Source organism: Crotalus tigris, unplaced genomic scaffold, assembly GCF_016545835.1.
Source record: "Crotalus tigris isolate CLP2741 ecotype Arizona unplaced genomic scaffold, ASM1654583v1 scf7180000017666.379230911805:20528666, whole genome shotgun sequence".
Lineage (NCBI taxonomy): Eukaryota > Metazoa > Chordata > Lepidosauria > Squamata > Viperidae > Crotalus > Crotalus tigris.
The window spans coordinates 14,285,984-14,300,149 of NW_024096552.1; the positions used below are offsets into that span (position 1 = coordinate 14,285,984).

General features: G+C 37.3%; 1 protein-coding gene across 8 annotated transcripts in view; it reads left to right on the forward strand.

Annotated features, from left to right (window-relative positions):
- Positions 1 to 14,166, forward strand: part of AMPH (amphiphysin) — a 118,046-nt gene that overhangs the window by 61,681 nt on the left and 42,199 nt on the right. For all 8 annotated transcript variants that reach the window (XM_039336741.1, XM_039336743.1, XM_039336745.1 and 5 more), the window contains exons 6-8: positions 1,935 to 2,042; positions 4,033 to 4,118; positions 5,650 to 5,725. In XM_039336741.1, coding sequence (XP_039192675.1) covers positions 1,935 to 2,042; positions 4,033 to 4,118; positions 5,650 to 5,725 — 270 coding nt within the window. The remainder of the gene's footprint in view (positions 1 to 1,934; positions 2,043 to 4,032; positions 4,119 to 5,649; positions 5,726 to 14,166) is intronic.

Below are 14,166 nucleotides of genomic sequence, written 5' to 3' on the forward strand. Positions count from 1 at the left end.
GCAAAAATATTCTATTTGGAAAACAGATCATTTGAGCTTAGACTTGCCAGCCTCTATTCATGCATCATAATATTCTATAAAAACTTTCTTCCAGAAGAAATTACCACAAGACAGACAAGGAGAATTGGGTATTGATCCCTTTGGCTAAAAAGCGTTTCCTTAGAAATTTACCCTTAACATTAAATGTTGATAAGTCTGGGGATTCTAGGTAGGATGGAGACAAATGGCTTTATTGTTTTGTTTTGCCTTTGCACAAGATGTGACTAAATTTTTAAATACTTAAATAAGACTGGTAATGTGCCTGATGTTCACTCAATTCTTGTGACTCCAAAGAGTGGAAAATTGCAGCAGAGATTCTGCCCCACTCACACAGCAGTCTTATATTTCAGGTGTATCATATTTATCTCTTGAGCCAGATCAAAGCTGAAATCATCTGGGTTTCTTTATGGTATACCACAATCTGATTTATATACCGTTTATTTCTTTGGAGGTGGGGGGTGTTTGTGAATGGAAGATGATTTGTTTTAAGTCCAAATAAACCATTTGTGGATGGCTATACAATTCTTCTGGTTTATCCAATAATATTTTGCATAGAAACTTTCTAGATTGTCATGAACATTAATGGAACAAAACTGATAAAGGGATTTACTAGTGTTTTGTTCTAGGATTACTAAATCTTTAGCGTGTTAACCACATACATTTGTCAAGGCATACATTACTTTATGTTCTCCTAAATCTGGAATAGTATATTTTTTACTTTCTTTTCTTTTAATTACTATATTTAGCTAATGAGAGGTCAATGAGTTTTGTGTTTAATGTCTTTGGTTTTTTTTAATCTGACAAGTAGTAAGTTGTCTTATAGTATCAGCACTTTGAGGTAGAGCGAGGCAAGAAGCATATCCTAGCTCCATCTGTATTGCAAGGCTACATTAACAAATTGTTGCAAGTCTGAAAATACATTTTTCCTCCCTAATTTTTACAGTCCAAACTAGGTAGGATCCATTCTGAAATGTTTGCTATGCTTCTATTCTTTCTGTGGGCTCAGCTGCCTCTTCTCTGACCATTGCATAGTCTGTGGCTTTTCCTCCTATCTGCCAAGGTCGTTCCCATATATTATTACACCTAGACCTTTCATTGATGAATGCTCTTAAAACATTTTGCTGCTCTGTTTGAGTCTAATTTTGGAATTAAATGTTTCATTTTTAATATTAAGACTATTCTAGAATATGTTTCCATTATTTTGCATGTTTTATGTGTAATACTATTTTAATCCTTATAACAAATGGGTAATAGCCATAAAAGTACTATTTTTAACAGCTGAAGTATTCTTTTGATTATTTTTGTTGATTTATATACATTGCTGAAAAGTAGGACCCGAATATTTTAGTGATGGTTTTATTTTATTTTTTTATCTTTGGAGAAGATTTCATATGTTTCAATAAAGTCTGGGGCAGCAAATTTTAAAATGTATGCTAAATATGATATGAAATTTTAGAAGTTCAGCCTAGGGGAAACAAAGTCTGCAAGCTTTTGAAAATGTGTGTTTGCTTTAGTCAAGTTTTCAATTTGAAAAAATACAATCTATATGCCTGGATTTTGTTTTTGTTTTGTTTTTTTAAAATAAAAATAAAAATAACCCCTACATTTGTGGTTCTCTTTTATCATTTTAATTTCATAACAACTTTTCAAGGCATGTTAGGGAGAGAGAAGATGATAGTTCAGATGTCTGAATGACAAAAGGGGACTTGAATCTAGGTCACTTTGGTTGCACTTCACATGCACCACCCTGGTTAGTTTTTAAGTGATGGAAGAACCTCATAATATTTTTTAAAGCAGAAAAGTTCTTTTCTTTATTTTATATTATTATATTATATTATATTATATTATATTGTGATTGTGATTGTGATTTTTGACTTGGATATCATTATTTACAGATTCGCATTGCAAAGCGGAGCAGGAAACTAGTGGACTATGATAGTGCAAGACATCATCTAGAAGCCTTGCAAAGTTCTAAAAGAAAAGATGAAGGGAGAATTTCCAAGGTGAGAGAGAGAAAGAGATGGAACAATATTATAATCTTTATAAGATATGCAGGGAGTGAATAACATTAAGTGTTGTTAAGTTGTGTAGTATCATTTGCTTGGGCCACCAATATTCCAAGGAATGATGCTGGTGAGATAGGAACACTATTGGTAGAAAGAACTGTTATGTTAGTATTGGGCAGATGCTTGTCAAGACCAAGAGACAAATCCTGGATGATATTGATTCAGAAATGCAGGAGGATATCTGCAAGCCTTCACTTGAGTAAACCATATATTGAATAAGAGATTAGTGTGAGCCAATCAGGTTAAATATCACTAGTTGCAGTACATTGATAGTATATCACAGATAGCCAATGATTAAGTTAAATGGCATCTAGATCATGTCTCTAGGATTAGCATTTTGAAATAAAGTAGCATTTTCTCTTCAACATTGCACTGGAAATGAATACAGAATGTGGATGACACATCCCTGAGTTCTGAGTTTAAACAGATTCAGATGTAATTTTGTGGGAGGTGCTTCCTGGATATATTAGATTACAAAGGAGCTTTACTCCTGGTACAAGTAACTTGTTATTGCCTTCAGTTTTAACAAACTTTTGATTTGTTTTTCAACTTTTCAGTCCAGCCTACACTGCTGAAATCCTTTTGTGATCTTCTATCCTAATGCTAATAGGACTCTGTTTAATCTTGGGAAAGTATGACAGTTACAATCCAACACTTACAAAAGACAGCATGTTCGTGAAAGCTGATAAAGTTCTTGGAGTAATATCAAAATGTCATCACATATCAAATCAAATATAATTGATGACTTCATAAAACCTGTAGAGATTAATGACAGAAAACCTTAGCATAGTTGTGAATTAGATATCTGTAGGATTTTTTTTTTTTTTTGCCATTTTCAAATAAGATTACAGAACACTGGATCCTCCCTTACATGAAAGAGGAAATTTGCAGGTTGTCAATTTATTTTTGCTCTACTTTCCTACTGATTAAGTAGTTAAAGTTGTGCCAAGGAGGGATAGAGATGTGCTTCAAGATTTCTGTATCAGAGTTCAAAATGATTGACTTGGGATGCTCTTCACTTTGGTAATGGAAGTAAAAGCATCACTTGCTGTGCAGTCTTAGGAGACAAAATTTCTTGATCTGACCTGTTTTAAATAGTTACTGTTTGTGAAGAGAATAGTATTTATAAGATAGTAACGTATGGGAAGAGAAGGCTTAATGTTTTCCCTTATAGCTATGATTTCTGCCTGAAAAAAAAGAAAGAAAATCACATTTGGTAGAGCTGTAAGTTTTCTTTTAAAAAGTTCTCATAGGTATTAAATGACATTTTCTCTTTAAAGCTTTATTGCCATCCAGTTATTATAAGGGATCAGGAATGCAGAAAGAAGGAATAAGTGACTAACATATGCACAATTGCAAATTTGTTGTGATTCTGAGTCAGCTCATTTACAACAGTAATTTTTTTCTTTTTAAAGATTTGGTTATAAGGTGTCCCTAGAATTTAGGTTTGGCTCTAGACTCAGCAACTTCAGCTAAGTGTAACCAAGCCAGTAACATGCTACTCACATTCTGAGTCACATTCAGATGGCTTCCAGTATACCCCCTTATAATAATTATCAGCAATTTAAGAAAAATTAAAAAATATTGACCTCATACAATAATGAATAAGTCTTAAATTCATTCAGATTTAAAGTAAGGAAGTTGGAATCTCATTAGATCTCAGGAGTAAGATTAACAAAAATCTCATTAAGTTTAATGCTGTCGCGACATTGGCAGATTCTTTAATTTTTTTTCTCTTTTGTTTGGTCCCTGGCATCTGAAAAAAATAGTTAACCTCTGGATTAAGCTCTCAGACTGACTGCTTTTGTCCTTAATAGGAGTACAAACCCAAAGAAATCCCACCAGAAACAATATCTTGCATTGTTCAGAACTGTTTTGTTTTGTTTTTTCCCAAAAAAAGTTTGCTAGGTATTTCACTTTGTTGTAGGCAGAAGAAGAGTTTCAGAAAGCACAGAAGGTATTTGAAGATTTTAACACTGATTTGCAAGAAGAACTACCATCTTTATGGTCAAGGTATATTGTTTGGAAAGTTATGTCCTTCATCTTTTTATTTCCCAAAAGCTTTTTAAAAATTAAATTGTTGTTTCTCTATGATCTTTTAATGGCATCTTTGTACCCTATGTAACTATGATTCAAAAGTGGAGCTTATTGAGAAACTAAATCTTAATTTTGTTTTAGTAATAGTAATAGTAGTAAAGTTGGAAGGGACCTTGGAGGTCATCTAGTCCAACCCCCTGCTCAGGCAGGAAACCCTACAACATTTCGGACAAATGGCTGTCCAGTCTCTTCTTAAAAACTTCCAGTGTTGGAGCATTTACTGCTTCTGGAGGCAGGCTGTTCCACTGATTAATTGTTCTCACTGTCAGGAAGTTTCTCCTTAGTTCTAGGTTGCTTCTCTCCTTGATTAGTTTCCACCCGTTGCTTCTTGTCCTGCCTTCAGGTGCTTTGGAAAATAGCTTAATTCCCTCTTCTTTCTGGCAGCCCCTGAGATATTGGAATACTGCTATCATGTCCCCCCTTGTCCTTCTCTTCGTTAAAATAGACATACCCAATTCTCGCAACCGGTCCTTATATGTTTTAGCCTCCAGTCCCCTAATCATCTTTGTTGCTCTCTCTTTTATGACTCATGGACTTCAACTCCCAGAATTCCTGAGTCAGCCTAGCTGGGCTAGCTAGCTCAGACATCTAAGCTTTTCAGCTACACTGTGAGTGCGTGGTGCACCAGAAGGCTGGGAGCTCAAAGAGATGCGGCTCCGGAGCCGCAGGTATTGTGAACTAGACATACCCAATTCTAGCAACCGTTCCTTATATGTTTTAGGCCCCTAACCACTCTTTCTAGGTCTCAACATCTGTGGTGACCAAAACTGGAGTATTCCAAGTGTGGCCTTACCAAGGCATTGAAGAGTGGTATTAATACTTCACGTGATCTTGATTCTATCCCTCTGTTAATGCAGCCTAGCACTGTGTTGGCCTTTTTGGCAGCTGCAGCACACTGCTGGCTCATATTTAGGTGATTGTCTACTAGGACTCCGAGGTCCCTCTCACAGTTACTACTATTGAGCATGGTGCCACCTATGCTGTACTTGTGCATTTGGTTTTTCTTGCCTAAATGTAGAACCTTGCTTTTTTCACCATTGAATTTTATGTTGTTAGTTAGTGCCCAGTGTTCAAGTTCATTAAGTGTTAGAGACATCTTAGATCTAACTCAAGGAGGGAGCAAACAAAAACAATGAAAACAAAAGGGTGAACCTTGTGCTTCCATAGTTGCTTCATTGATATCCATTTTGTAGAGCAAGCCCAAGCAATAAGGATCTGCCCTATGGAGATAAATATATCTAAAGAAAGCTTAACTTAAGCTTAGTATCATGCTAGAAATTTGCAAAGAAGGAGGTTGTTTGCCCATTCAAGTTATATATGTAAATTATATGTGTTTTACATTTTCAGGATTCTTTGAATAAGAATAAATATGCTGTTTCATATACAATAAGCAGTTTTTCTTTCTTTCTTTACAAACTTTTCATCTTTACCTGTCATTTCTACTTAGGCGCGTGGGCTTCTACGTCAACACATTTAAAAATATCTCCAGTCTGGAAGCCAAATTTCACAAAGAAATAGCTTTGGTGAGTAAATATAGATATATAGATGATATAAAGATAGATAGAGATAGAGATAGATAGATAGATAGATAGATAGATAGATAGATAGATAGATAGATAGATAGATAGATAGAAATACAGTGTAGAAGTAACATAGGAAAAAGATATGAATTGGATTAAAAAAAGCTGACAAGAAGTACATATTTAATCTGTAACTGCAGCGGTCTCTTTTTGTGAATAAAAATTATTGCTCTAATTATAATTATTGAAGAAGACTAGACTAATGCTAAAATTACTATAGCAATATTCATCATTTGTTAAGTTGATTCCTTGACTTTGTTGTTGCCCAGATTGTGTGGTTAATCCTGTATCCTGCTTGTGCTGGTTCTTTTTTTATATCAATTCCTATGTTTGTTATTTTTTTTCTTGGTTCTTTTTCTATTAGCCACCAGAGTGATATGTTTGAGATGGACACTCATGTAGAATGAATGAATGAACGAACGAATGAATGAATGAATGAATGAGAACTTACTAGATGATATGATAATAAAACAAGTAAGCTTTCAGCAATTGGAATTTAAGAGAAGAGTTATGCTTCTCGAGCCAAAAAACAACAACAACCTATGAATGATTTTGAACTTACTTCGTATAATAAAGCAAGATGAACTTGTTAGCATAATCATAAATGTCAGCCTAGATTACAGGTGGACCTTGACTTATGACTGTAATGGAGTCTGCCCATTATGGTCACAAATCATGATCACCTCACTTAACAAGTCTCATTTCTACGTCCTTCTCAGAGTCTCCACAGCCTTGCCACTCCACCAAATCCCATGCCTTCCTTTTCACCCCCATCACCCATCATGCATTTATCTTATGCAGCTCTCCAGAGTTTCAGATATCTGCAGAAAGCAAGTGGCCTATACCCCCAACCTCCAATCTCTCACTTACCATTTATTTATTTAATAATAATTAATTAGCTGCCCATCTTACTACAAGGTAAGTTTACAATATTAAAAGATAAAACTATATAAATAAAATACTCCAAAAATATAAAATACAATAGCTAAAAGTTGGGGAGAGAGAAGTAGGATGAGCAGGTGGGATCTGATATTAATCTGTCAACCATCTTCAATGTGAAGCCTCCTTTTTGGAGCCCCAAGACAACTGGCAGAGCTCTTGCACAAGACCGGGAGAGTTGGAGCAGACCTCACTCCAGGTGCAAGTTTCCAAAGTCCAGGGGCAATGGCAGAGAATCTTCTCCGGGATCCTACCAGCCAGAATACCCTAGCTGATGGGGCCTGCAGTATGGCTCTTCTGCTTGCATTATTAGGATGGGCCAATATCAATGAGATGAGACAGTCCCTCAAGTAATGTGGACCTATGCCATAAAAGGCTTTAAAGGCGATTACCAACACCTTAAATTGCATCCAGAAGCAGCCAGTGTAGCTCACAGAGCAGTGATGTTACATTGGCCACCCTTGGGGCCCAAGCACTGCCTGTGCCACTGCACTCTGTACCAGCTATAGCTTCTGAATGCTCTTCAAGGGTAGCCCCATGTAGAGACTGTTGCAATAGTCCAGCCATGAGATGATTAGGACTTGAATGATTGAGTGCAGGACTTCTGATTTTGTAGATCTCCAGAGCTTTGGTGTTCATATTGGAGAAGGGGAGCAGGGCACGCCACCTTTCATTCTCCCTAGGCTTGTGATATGGTCCCAGAAACACCATTTTCTGGGACTGCGCCATACAGCCTCAGGGACACTATGGGATAGAGCTCATGTTGAAGAGGGAAAACATGCCATTCCACCCCCTTGGAATCCCTGCAAACTACATGCCATGGTTCTGGAGGCAGGTGGCACAATTAATTGCAGCTGCTGTGAAAATGATGCCCACTTCTGGGACTATGCCACACATGAATGCAAGTTTTAAAGCTCCAGAGATGTTCCAAAGGTAATCGGTGTTTGGGGGAATGGAGGGAAAGGTGTGGGATCCAGTAAGGTGGAAAGCATGCCCAAAGTCTGTGGGGACCTGGTGGGGAGAGGGATCTGGGTCATAAATAGCTTTTGAGGCATCATCGTAACTTCAAATGGTTGGTAAGGTCATAGACTGAAGACTACCTATACCCCTCTTTTCTCAATGACTGGACTATGTTACAGTGGCAATTGGTGCACTATTGGAAGCCTTGAGATCATCACAGAGACAATCTGTGTGCTTGCTAGGAGTTGACACAGATTTGATGGCACATAATAAATCAATCATTTTATAAACTATTTTTTGATTAATGTAGTTAGTAAAATGAAGCTCCATGTTTAATAGTCAGAGAGTTTTTTGTTTGCAAATACACAGTATGTGTTGGTAATCTACTAATTATGATGATGATGATCATGATGATGATGATAATAATAATAATAATAACAATAGCAACAACAACAACAACAACAACATTGGAAGGGACCTTGGAAGTCATCTAGTTCAACCCCCTGCTCAGGCAGGAAACCCTATACCATTTCGGACAAATGGCTGTCCAGTCTCTTCTTAAAAACTTCCAGTGTTGGAGCATTTACTGCTTCTGGAGGCAGGCTGTTCCACTGATTAATTGTTCTCACTGTCAGGAAGTTTCTCCTTAGTTCTAGGTTCTTCTCTCCTTGATTAGTTTCCACCCGTTGCTTCTTGTCCTGCCTTCAGGTGCTTTGGAAAATAGCTTAATTCCCTCTTCTTTATGGCAGCCCCTGAGATATTGGAATACTGCTATTATGTCCCCCCTTGTCCTTCTCTTCGTTAAACTAGACATACCCAATTCTAGCAACCGTTCCTGCCAGCTTGATGTCTGCAAATTTGATGAGTTTCCCATCTGTCCCCTTATCCAAATCGTAGCTGAAGATGTTGAAGAGCACTGGGCCTAGAACAGAGCCCTGGGGCACCCCACTACACACTTCCCCACATGTAGATGCAGTTCCATTGAGGACCACACACTGAGTATGGCCAGTCAGCCAGCTATGAATCCATCTGGTGGTGATGCTATCTAACCCACATTTTTCTATCTTATCAAGTAGTAGGTTGTGATCTACTTTATCAAATGCCTTATTGAAATCCAAGTAAATTATATCCACAGCATTCCTCTGGTCCACTAATTTTGACACTTGGTCAAAGAATGCAATAAGATTTGTCTGGCATGATCAGTTTTTGACAAACCCATGTTGGCTTTTAGTAATGACTTTGTTTGCCTCTAGGTGTTTGCTGATTTGTTGTTTGATTATCTTTTCCAGAATCTTCCTAGGTATTGAGGTCAGGCTGATAGGTCTGTAGTTTCCTAGATCTATTTTTTTTCCTTTTTTGAAGATGGGACTACATCAGCTCTTTTCCAGTCATTTGGTAGTTCCCCAGTGCTCCAGGATCTTTGAAAAATATATTTCAGTGGTTCTGAGATCACATCTGCCAGTTCCTTGAGAACCTTGTGGTGTAATCCATCTGTCCTTGTGATTTGAACTCGCCTAGGGTGGACAGGTGCTCACTTACCATTTTCTTGCTTAGCTTAACTTGTGTGTTTATTCTGTTTTTATGGCACTATTTTTGATAGATTGGTCTGTTTTTTCCCTTTGTGTAAAGACAGATGCGAAAAATGAGTTAAATAGTTTTGCTTTCTTCCTATTGCTTGTCACTTTCTTGCCACTTTCCCCCACTAATGGACCAATCATTTCCTTAACATTTTTTCTTGCTTTTTACATGTTGAAAAAAACTTTTTTTGTTATTTTTGACTTTGGTCGCAAGCCTTAGTTCATTTTGAGCCCTAGGGCAGGGATCCCCAACCCCCGGGCTATTGCTCACTACCTGGCTCTGAACCAATCAGAACTGGGCTCGAAAGTGGCAAGCACGCTCACACATGCAACTCCTCTTGCACAAGTGGTGGCCAAGCTCATGCAAATGTGTTCCATTTGTGCATGTTGTTGTGATTCCACGCCAGCCTATGCTCCCCACAGCTGAGTCAGAGGAATCTGAGGAGGAAGTGGAGGAGGCATTTGAAGGGCCATCAGAACCAGAGGGAGGCTCTGAAGTACAGGACTCACAGTTGGATGCAGAGCCTGGGCCCTCCAGTTGTGTTTCTGATGAAGCTCAGCTGTGTGAGGAGCATGAATCAGACTTGGAGGAATCACAACAGATGGACTTGCTAATTGACGCACGCAGGTGGCGTCAATTAGCCAGAGTAAGGCAACAGAGATCAATGAGGCACCTCCAAAGTAAGAAGAAACGGCAAGGAGAGGCATCGCCTTAGGACTGCTAAATAAAGGGAGGAGGTGTGGGTGGTGCTGGTTGCTGAAGGCAACCATTTGAAAGCTGTGTCTTGGAATCTTAGTCTGTGACTTCTCTTGTAACTTCGTGTCTGCTTTTCATTGTGTTCTTTTGGATTGGAGTTTGCTGTATTTGACAGGTTTGTCAACAGAATTAAAAGAGGTTTTTGTTTTTGTTTGCAAGTCTCCAGCCTATTGTAGTAGCAGGGGTTTTGTCCTTGTGAAGTTAACAAGGACGACAATAGGCTGGAACAGAACACATGCCCATCACTCATGCAATGGAGCTGTGCATGCACATGTGTGCTTGCCCACCACTTGCGCAAAACCATCCCCTCTCCCCCTCCCCTGATGGAAAAGTTGGGGAACTCTGATTTAAGGTAATCTAGATTAATTAGTTAGATTCGACCTGGGATATGCAGATATTAGTTGATAATTTTAAAGATATTGTTATTGTTGCATCAGATTGGTTTGGCTATTTATCAATCAGAATAGATCTGGAAGGGATCTAGGACATCTATTAGTCCAACCCCCTGCTCAAGTAGGAGACCCTATACAATTTGAGATAAGTGGCTCTCCAGTCTTTTCTTTAAAATCTCCAGTGATGAAGCACCTACAATTTCTGAAGGCAAGCCATTCCCCTGATTAAGTATTCTCACTTGGGAAATTTCTCTAGAATTCTCCTTAATTCCAGGTTGCTTCTCTCCTTTGTTTCCATCCATTGTTTCTTGTCTTGCCTTCTGATGCTTTGGAAAACAGGTTGGCCCCCTCTTTTTTTGGCAGCCCCTCAAATATTGGAATACTGCTATCCACTGTTCTCCACTTTCTCAGGTTCAAACTGTTCCCAGATAACTTGGCAGGACTCTTCTCCAGGCATCTTCTCTGGACTTGGAACAAGGCCAGCACCCAACTAGGAACAAATCCAGTCAATTTTATCCAAAAGAAGCTACAAAATTCCTCCACATGCCTCTTTTAGAGTTTCTCTATGCCCAACAAGGCATGTGTCATCCAAAGTAGGGCTGCAGGGGGGCAATCTGCAGATGCAATATGGGTAGGGAAGTACTGGTACTTCACTGCCTTTATTGCTACAAGGTAGGCCTTAATAGCAACGCTGATCCATGGTCAAATTTGTCCTTCACTGAATACCAAATTAACTAGATTATGATAGTTTTATCAGTGTATCTATTTTCTATCTTTGTACATTCAATGTTAATTGAATTGAATATTAAATTGGAGTCATTCTCAGATTCAGAGTGATGCCATATATATTGCCCAGTATTAATAGCTATAAAGGCAGTTTTATAAATATCAGGTAAGCAACTGCACAAGGAATCATAGTTGATTTCTGCTGGCCATTTTAATTTTGTATATTCAGATTTCAATCCTGGAGAAGAAGGCATATTTAGATCTGATGCAATGAAGATCTTTACAAATAAATTTCACTGCTGTAACATTTATTGTATTGGCCTTAATTTTTTTCTTCAAGTCAATTGTATGTCTATATAGAAGATTGAATAGTAAGTAAAGATTTTGGGGCTCTGGCCCCCAAAAGCATATCTCCCCAATGATGAAAAGGCTCATGTAACAAGGTCCTCTGGAATATGGTACTTCAGGATGAGTGGAAGAAAGGTAATTGGAGTGCAATATAACTGCTCCTTCTATGCTGCATCAGAAGAATTGAATCCCATAAAAATATCTCCTCTTCAGTCACTCCAAGTATTTCTCTTTCTTCTCTTCTCATTAAAATACATTAATGAATACAGCACAAGTTATCCTCAAATTTCAGATGAGTGAAATCTTCATACTAATTATATGGGCTGTAAATATTTGGATAAACACTAGATGGCAACAGTAATTTCATGGTTTAATTTGCTGCCATCTACTGATCATCTGGAGTTGCTGCTCAAATTTATTAAGCCAATTTTCTTTCCTCTTATTACCTCACAAAGAAGAAGGAGAAAAATGAATGGATGATTGGCAGCAGTTTCCTAGAAAGGTATCCGTACCCCAAGGCCTCCACTTCTAGTGCGTATTCAGGCTTTTATTGCAACAGTACATTTAGTACTAGAAGAAGAGGAGGTGATAGTGCCAGCACCCTCTCATTCCCTCTCATTCTCTCCTTTTTTCTATGCTGCTGCTGTTCTGAGATAGCTCCAAATCCCTGCCTGGGCTACTGTATTTGTGCTACAAATATCTGAACAACATTAGCTGTGGCAACAAAGAGAAGTATAAATTCATAGCTCTTTAATGCACTCTATTGGTTGTCTGGATTTTGCCATTCAGAAATGATAGCCCTACTTCATGCAATCAAATTTGTTGAAGGTGTGGGGTAGGAACTAAGCAGCAAAAGGGAGCCCAGTAGACTCCCCATGCTTGTGGACTCTCAGACAGCTGTTTTTCTAGCCTTTCCTATATATTGTAGATAACATAACAGATTTTGTTAGGTTTTAGAAATCATTAAAGCACCCTATTTAACCAAAACTTGAGGTTCATAACCCCAAGGTGCTAAACCTGAAAAATGTCTTTATTCTGATTTATATAAATGACACTAAGCATTAATTGATTTTTATAAATCATTTTTTCCTTGAATCATCCCAGCAAACAACAAACTCTTTTTTTTATTTTTTTTATTTATTTTTCATTTTTCAATACATTTAATACATTCAATACATTAAAAAAATACCTTTGAAATAAATTCATACATATAACCTTAGATGTCGCTCGTCCATCTCCCCCCCAACTGTATCCGCCCTCTCTACGTTCCTTCCTTCCTTCCCTCCTCCCTCTCTCCTCTCTTAACCTCTCTCCCCTCATCCCTTCCTCCCATCCTACTTCCTTCCATCCCTTCCTCCTCCCCTCTCATCCCTCTTTGGATAAAGTTCAGGGGAAATACCCAAGCGGCACCTCTCTCTAAATTACTCTACCTATTTTATACATTAATATTTCTGTTTATCTAATTCCACCCATCCCCACCCCCCTACCCCTCCCACTTCCCGGAGCAGAATACAGGGTTATTGTAAACAAAACAAACACAATCTATAACTTTTAAAACAAAAAAAATTATACAATAAACAAATTCATAATTAACCCTTAACTCCCTCTAAACTTTAACATCATAATAATGTAAACAAATCTATTATAAATCATTTATTATAAAATTCTATAAATAATAATTATTATTTCTTTCAAGAAAAAATTTAATCATAAAATAAATGGAACTTTAAAGTTCCATATTTATTCTGAATATAATCTGTCCATCTTCTCCATACCCTAATATATTTTTCTTGTGTATGATCCTTTAAATAAGCAGAAATCTTTGCTATTTCTGCTAAATTAGAAATCTTGAATATCCATTCTTCTAAAGTAGGCAGCGAATCCTTCTTCCAGTATAAACCTACAAGTAACCTTGCTGCAGTTATTACATTCAACATTAAAATAGTTTCATTAACATCTAAATCTATAAAAATACCCAACAAAAATAATTGAGGAGTAAACTTTATCTTCTTTTTAAAAATCTTTTGCATGTTCCACCAAATCATTATCCAGAAAGCTTTAACATTCTTACAGGTCCACCAAACATGAAAATAAGTTGCATCAGTTCTACCACACCTCCAACATTTAGGCTGTAAGTTAGGATACATACAAGACAGTTTTTTAGGATCCAAATGCCACCTATAAAACATTTTGTAAAATTTTTCCCTCAAATTTTGGGCCTGTGTAAATTTAACATTTCTAATCCAAATAGTCTCCCATAAATCCAATAAAATCGGTTCCTGGATATTCTGGGCCCATTTAATCATACAATCTTTTATTAACTCTGTTTCCGAGTCCAGTTTTATTAACTCGTCATAAATTCTTTTAATATGAACATGATTCTGATCTTTAATCTGAATTACCAAATTTTCATCTCCCAATGTTATTCTAACTTTCTTATCTGGAGTCCACCTATCCACAATTTATATATATTGAATCCATGACTGTAAGATATTTTCTTGTCTTAGTACATCTAAAGATTTCAACTGCCAATCAGTACCTGACCAAATTAATAATTCCTTATACAAAATTTTATCAAAATTCATCCCCTTAGAAACTCCCTCAATTACATGTCCAGGAATCCCCCAAATAGGTATTTTATAATTTAACCTTTAATAATACTTCTGCCAAACTCGAAGAAAAGCA